Consider the following 7359-nt stretch of genomic DNA (forward strand, 5'->3'; position numbering starts at 1 on the left):
TTTTTTTATTTTTGTTTTTTCGCACCTTGGAATTTGTCTTGGTCTTTCCGCTCGTCGTCGGCGGCTTTGAGCCCCGCCACCTCCGCGCGCTTTCGCTTTTTGCTGCTCGGGGGGGAAGCGCTTTCAGCAGTGGTAGCGGTGGTGGTAGCGGCGGTGGTAGCGGCGGTGGTAGCGGCGGTGGTAGCGGCGGTGGTAGCGGCGGTGGTTCCGGCGGTGGTCCCGGTGATGGTCCCGGCGGTGGTCCCGGCGGTGGTAGCAGACTCTGGAGCCTCGCCGTTGGAGGGGTCCGCTTTAGCCCCCCCCTTTGCCGCTCCCCCCTTTGCCGCGCTCCCCTTTGCCGCCCCCCCCCTTGCTGCTTCCCGCTTCGCCCTGAGCCTGTCCAGGTAGGCGCGCTTTCCGTTGTGGAAGCTCCTTATGTATCCCTTGAGCCTGTCGGTTCGGTCCAAGTCCGAGTCGTAGTAGTACCTGGGGACTTTCTTCTTGATGGCGGAGCAGACGCAGATGAGGGTGCGCTTGACCAGCTGGTACAGCAGCGCCTTGTGGTTAATATAACTGGAGGCGGTGATGAATCGGTCCTCCTCCTCCGCGATGACCAGGCTCCTGGCCTGTCGCTTGAGGAGCTTGAGCTCGTCCTTCTTTTTCTTCTCGGCCGCTTCGCTCTGCGCCTGCCGGCGCCTCTTGCAGTCGGAAAAGTTGGCGTGGTTCGCGGCGTTAGCGGGGTTGGCGGCGTTAGCGGGGTTGGCGGCGTTGGCGGGGTTAGCGGCGTTAGCCTGGTTGGCAGCATTAGCCTGGTTAGCCTGGTTGGCAGCATTAGCCTCCTTAGCACCGCTTACACCCCTTGCACCCCTTGCGCCGTCGGGGGCCGGAGGCGAGAGGCAGAAGTCGTCCCTAAAGTTGGTGAAGTGAAACAACTCCTTCTGCATCTTGTCCTTACAAATATTAAAATTTAAAATCTCGTAAATAGCCATAGAAAGAGTAGAAGATTTATACTTCAAAAAAATATTATCAATACTAGCAATTCGAAGAAGGATTTCTCCCTCTGTAGCATTATAATCATTTTTTAATTTTAAAAAGTTTATATTTTCATTAGCTTTAAGTAGACTGTCCAGTAAACTATATGGAGTGGGAATGGAGAGATCATAATTTAATTTTTTAAAATACAAATTTCTAATTCTAGAGAAAAATTTTTATAAACACTATGAGAAGAGAAAGTTGAATCGAGATACTGTGTTGCTGAGTAGTAATCAGGTGAGGCATCCTTTATGAGTTCATTATTTCTAGAATATACTTTACGTAGACCTTCTAAGTGACTCTTACAATATGTTTTAGCTATCAGATCGATGGAGATTAATCTGTAATTGTAGTACTTCTGCGAAATGAATAGACATATGATGGCAATAAAATGGTAAATTAAATCACATGAGTCTTTTAATTCTTTATATAAAATATTGTACTTTCCTTTTAGCTGTTCTTTATATACAAAGTCGCTGTAAACCTTTGGATAAAATTCTTTCAATAATTGAATCATAACATCTGAGAATTGCTTCTCCTCTGTGACGATATCGTTGATTATGCTTTCAATAATCTCATTCTTCGAATTGAATCTACTTATATACAGATCGAATATAAGATTAGTGAAATGGAGTACACACGTTTCGCTTGTCGTTTTTAAATTAGCAAATGTCCTAGAGAGACATAACTTCACTTTCTGTCTCAAATGTTGAAAATTTTCATCGTTATATCTATCTAAATAATTCCCTATGAAATGATTATCTGCTTGTTCTGCACACTGTAGGAAGGAGGACTTGGCGTACGTGTTGTACAGTGAGTAATCTACGCACTTCTTCGTCCGGATCCCTCTGTTCACTAAGATGCTGCTGTGTCTCTCCATCACCGCCACTTCTGGGTGCACGTTTTCGTCTTCATTCCCCTCGCCGTTGCGGGAGGCACTGCCGTTGCGCGAGGCACTACCGCTACGACTGTCACTGCTGTTGCGGCTGTCACTACCGCTGCGACTGTCACTACCGCTGCGACTGTCACTACCGCTGCTGCTGCCACCACCGCTGCTGCTGCCACCACCGCTGCTGCTGCCACCACCGCTGCTGCTGCCACCACCGCCGCGACTGCCACCCCCTCCCAACGTTATGTCCTCATTTGTCTTCAGCATACTGTCCAGGCACTCCTGGGGTAGCTCCTCGCTCAAAATGGACCCCCCCCGGCTAGCCATTCCGTCGTTCCTGTAGTAGTTGTTGTCGTTCCTGTTGTTGTTCTTCTTACTGTTGCTGCTCTTCTTCTTCTTCTTATCGTTGCTGCTCCTCTTCTCCCCCTTCTGCAATTGCTCTCCCCCCAAGGGGGACAAACTCCCCTGACCCATGGGTCGACTATTCATTAATCTGTTCCGAATCGCATCCCCTTCTTGCACATCTGACGCGGCCGTTACGTCACTTTCGTTGTCGCATCGGTCCACTACTCCTTTGCCATTTGAGGTTCCTCCCTCGGATAACGCCACCTCCATGCGTTTCGCCGCCCATACGTTCGACGGGTAGGTGGGAATTTCCCACGGGTAGGCCTGGCCCTTCCGCAGGTAGGTGTATCTCTTCAGCAGGTAGGTGTGCTTCTTCGACGGGTAGGTGTACTTCTTCGACGGGTAGGTGCCCCTCTTCGACGGGCAGGTGCACCTCTCGGGTCGGTTCCCCATCCAGTGCCCTGCTCCGCATGGTAAGTTTTCCTCCGAGAGCGAATCCTCATCGCTGGAGCTCTCGTCAAAGGAGGGCTTCCTAGCAGGCGTGCCCCTCGCGAGTTCAGACGTCTCTTCTATAGCACCCTCTACAGGGGATGCCATACTGAGGTTGAGCTCATCCAAGGAGCCATGATATAATGGAAAGGGGGTAGCCGTCATGGATACTCCACCGATTGGCTTAACCTTATGTAAATGATCCGTCTGAACGTACTTGCTCGGAATGACGGCACGATCCTTTCCCTCACCATGGGTAGGGGAGAACCCGTTTGGTGAGTCCCTTCCTACTAGTGAGCTTTCCTCCGCTTTGTCTTCACAGTTTTGTGTGCAAAAGTGCGATACATTTTTTTTCCTTTTGTGAGGATATTCGTTAAGTGGAGTACCATGTGGGTCGCCCCAACTGGGGGTGTTCCTCTTTTTATTTTCTTCCCTGTGGTAAGTAGTGCCCCTTTTTACGACATGGGCCCGTTTCGAGGGGCATCGGCATCCTGGGTTCTGGCCTTCGTTCGGGTCCGTAACAACTGGGGTTGCACATTCTACACCATCGCAGCGCTTGAGCAAGTCGGTTAATCGATTTAACACGTTTGAACCGCTTACGTTCCCGGAGAGGAATTCACCCCGGTACATCTCATCGCAGAGTTGATTATTCCCCCCTGCGGATGGACTACCCGCACGGTTGGCTTCCTTTCTGGTGTGCCTTATCCGACCCGCTTCCTCTTCCGCTTCCTCTTCCAGGGGAGCAAAGCTTCTCTCATTAGTGTATTCACCTGCGTACTTTGTGTCACACGAACAGTTCGCTTTCCTCATCTGTAATGCCCCCTTCTCGTAGTGATGATCATGTGGCACGTCCTTCTTACAGATCCGCATGGCAACGACTGCGGGGGGGCACTCCTTTGCGTCTCTTTCATTTGTGAAACTCTCTCGGATGCGACCCACTGTGTTGTCTGCTTCGCATCCCTTTATTTCTTGTTCGTGTTTTTCTGCGTTCCTGTTTTTGTATGTGTGCTTAGGATTACTCCCCTGTTGGGTTGGCCTCGTCTGCGGGGTTGCCCCGTCCTCCTCCTTCCAATGCTTCTCCTTCTGCTGCTGCTTCTCCTTCTGCTGCCTCTCCTTCTGCCGCTTCTCCCTCTGCTGCCTCTTTGCCATTCGGCTTGGAGGGTTCCCGAGACAATGCTTAACTGCGTATGTGTTTTGGTGGCTACCACCGCAACGGTAATCGGCGCGTGGTACTTGGTTCATTTGGGTGGAGGCACACTCCGCGCACCAGTTATTCGTTTCACGCGAGGGGTCGTTATCTCCACCGCTTTCGCTACTTATAGGTGCACCTCCCCCAGTGGGGGGGAAATAAAAGAGATGCGCACCCCTTTTGAAGACCCACATTTTGCACACCTGCTCTGCGTCGTAAAATTTGCTGTCACACTGAAGTGGCTCCGCTGCAACTCCATTTGCATTTTTGGCTGTGTAGTGGGAGGGGACTTCATAGCCACGGAATGGGAGAGGTGTGTCCCGATGGGCAGTGAGCCTATTTTTGTCACACTGCTTCTCCGAGGTGTGTCGCCTCTCCTCCTTCCCCGTGATCAGGCACACCGTTGGGCGAGTCGTGCACCCGGACATGCGGTGACTGGGGGGGTGGTAGTAATACTTCACCTCTTTGCAATTTCGCGGCCCTTTACCCATGAGCACTGATCCCTCCCCCTCGTCACTGAGCACAACACAGATGCTGTATGGGTTCAGACAGCTATTCCTGCATCTGCTAAGAGTGTTACCGATTCGATTAACAACTCCTATTCTGTAAGCGCTCAAAAGGAATAGGTGAAGTAGCAAATGCAAGCAGATGGAATAACCTTCCGCTTCATCATTCCTTCTGAGTAGACCAAAAAGGGTTCTCGTAAAATATGTGCAAATTGCATCTGTGTCATTGTTACCACCTTCTGCGTCGCACCGATTAAAAGGAACATCCCATGAAGAAGGAACTCCCACTAGTTGCAGCGCACGAAATGGGAGTTTTTTTTTTTTTTTTTTTTTTCTCGAGTCTATCGTTTTGTCACCTGACTGTGTTGTGTGTATCTTAATTGCAGGGATGCCAAGGAAGCAACTTGGTCTCTCAACACACAAGGAAGCTCCTTCTTTGATTTTCTTTGAAAGTTGTGATGAACATGGGCAGGTGAATTGTACAATATATCGCGTTACGGTTACTGTTCGTTTTATTCTGCCTCGCCGGTCTCTGCGATTGTTGCGATTGTAGCGATGGTTACGATTGCTGCGACTGCTGTGACTGCTTCGATCGCAGAGACCGGCGCGGGGGGGTCCCTCTAGTCGTGGCTTGTCCTGGCAGGGCTTCACCCTGTTCACCTGCGCCGTGGGGACGGGGGTGGGAACGCCAGTAGGGATGGCGCAGGCGGTTGGGAAGGTACGGAGGTCCCCCTCTCGCAACGCTTCCAGTCCTCCCTGTGCTTCGAGTCCTTCTTGTTCTTCCCGTTCCTGCTGTGCTTCGAGCCCTTCCACTTCTGATTTCACCCCCACTACCACGGCCGATGGGCCACAACGCAATGCCTCCCTGTCGCGAGGATGACACACTCCTGCGCCGTGTGTGGCACTAAGAATAACATACGCCTTACAGAGATGCGACTTACCAGCGCTAAAATGCCTTGTTTTGTTTGGTTTTTTTTCCTTTCTCCTTTTTTTTCTTTTGTTAATTTGTTTTCCCCTCACAAGAAGCATACCTTCGTACGGCTTGTCACCTGACCCACTCCTGCTCCGACTAGTCACGCGCCGCTCATAGTGAAAAAAGGGAAGCACATCATTATCATCCTGGTGGTGCAAAACTCTGAATGGCGAAGTGATGTGCACCGACAGGGAGAGCGTCATCAGGCTCTTCGATATTTTGGCCAGGATGAAGAAAGTGCTATCGCTATCCCCCCCGCGCCACCTCTTAATGAGAAAGGTGTATGTGTTTTTTTTCCACCTCCTGATTGCACACCTCCTTCCCTCCAGCGTAGCGCTTGTCGCGCTATTGGCACTACGAATGCGATTATTTGCGCTCCTCTTCATTTGGGCTTCACACTCAAAAGGTGAAAAAACCAACGTGGTGGCTTCTCTGTCAAAATGGGTAGTGCTATTCCCAAGCGAGTATACTACATAGGGGCTGCTCCATCCTGTTTCATGTACCCAATATAATTCAGTCCCTTTTTTATCGCCACCTGCTTGGCATGTGTGGCGATTTAGTTCTCTCAGAGGAGTGAGTGCTACTTCGCCGTCGCATTGGTTGGAGTAGAGGACCTTCCTTTGGCCCCATTTGATAGGAATATTTTTTTTTTTTTTTTCCAAAGGAGTTTGTTGTTTTTGTGTACACTCCTTTTTGGTACCTTAAGCATCCACTTTCGCATGACTACAATTTGTTTCTCCTCGGTCATTTTCATCTTCGTGGCTGGTTCACACAGGTGGTATGTCTCTACAGAAGCGGCATTCTTTTCAACACTGCAATGGTTCATGATGGGGAGACTGCCTTCTTCAGGTTGGTCACTCAAATCGTCGTGTAGCATTTCCCCCCCAGCCATCAAATTTATGACGTAACTGCACACAGCGTGGGGGCATCTCCACGTCTTGCCAGGGTTGCATGCCATAACGCTGTTCTGCCGCTTCCTTTTTCGCCGCTCCCTGTTTTAGTTCCGCTCGGTTTGCTTTGTCTCGTGCTTCCCTTTGTGCTTCACCCATGAGTGGAGAGCCCCCCGGGGGTAGTGCCCTCCAAGCAAGTGCGTAAGAGGAGCCTCCACCCCCCTTTGTCTATCTGTATGCGTGTTGTTTGAGACGCTTTCGCTTATGTTCATGGAAAAATTGCTGCGCTGCGGAAGAGTACAGTCCCTTTTGTGTGCACGCATTAACAGAGCTGATCGTCCACCCCTTTTGGCGTACACAGGAAAAAGGGGAACCCCGCTTTCGTTTACCCCTGCGTAGAGGTAGACCTCAAATAGAGACACGTTCGCATAAGCGTAAAGGGCGATGTGTCCGCCTAGTCAAGCGAGCCAAGTGAGCTAAGTGAGCCAAGTGAGCTAAGTGTCCCAACTGTGCTGTGAGTGTCCCAACTGTGCTGTGAGTGTCCCAACTGTGCTGTGAGTGTCCCAACTGTGCTGTGAGTGTCCCAACAGTTTTGTAAGCACATCGCAAAAGGGGAACGAAGGAATGGGAGAAAAAAAAAAAATAAAAATAAACACAGTGCGTTAGAGGATCCCCCATCGAATGATGCATCACCAAGTTGGAGTGCACCTCGAAAAAAATTAATTCACATTCGCTGGAGAGTATCGAAAAAAGAAAAAAAAAAAGAAGCAGAGAAGAGAAGAGAAGAGAAGCAGAGAGCGGTAGAAGACCGCACGTAGACACCGCATTTTTTACTCTAGTGATAGTTATTCACATGCCCGTAAACATAAAGAGGATCCAATTAAACCTTTTACTTAATTATGCACCTGCTTCGTGTACATGCTCGTGGCGCTTTATTTTCCCGGCTTATGTGCGCCCTTATTAAGCTTGCCCCCCTCCTCATCGCTGGGACGGTCAACGAATTAAAAAGACACGAAAGCGTTTTCCGCACACTGAGGGGGGCGCGGAAATTTCCTCCTCTTTAAAAA

The 7359-nt window shown here is 50.1% G+C and overlaps 1 protein-coding gene across 1 annotated transcript in view; it reads right to left on the reverse strand.

The window, feature by feature from the left end:
* The window catches only part of PCYB_145320 (hypothetical protein), a gene marked incomplete at both ends in the record, with an annotated part of 5474 nt that extends 1591 nt beyond the window's left edge, over window positions 1–3883 (reverse strand). The window contains 3 exons of the mRNA XM_004225003.1: window positions 26–102; window positions 262–1113; window positions 1227–3883. Of these exons, the coding sequence (XP_004225051.1) occupies window positions 26–102; window positions 262–1113; window positions 1227–3883 (3586 nt within the window). The remainder of the gene's footprint in view (window positions 1–25; window positions 103–261; window positions 1114–1226) is intronic.
* Window positions 3884–7359: the final 3476 nt, after the last annotated feature.

This window comes from Plasmodium cynomolgi, chromosome 14 (assembly GCF_000321355.1).
Source record: "Plasmodium cynomolgi strain B DNA, chromosome 14, whole genome shotgun sequence".
In the NCBI taxonomy this organism is placed as follows: Eukaryota; Apicomplexa; class Aconoidasida; order Haemosporida; family Plasmodiidae; genus Plasmodium; species Plasmodium cynomolgi.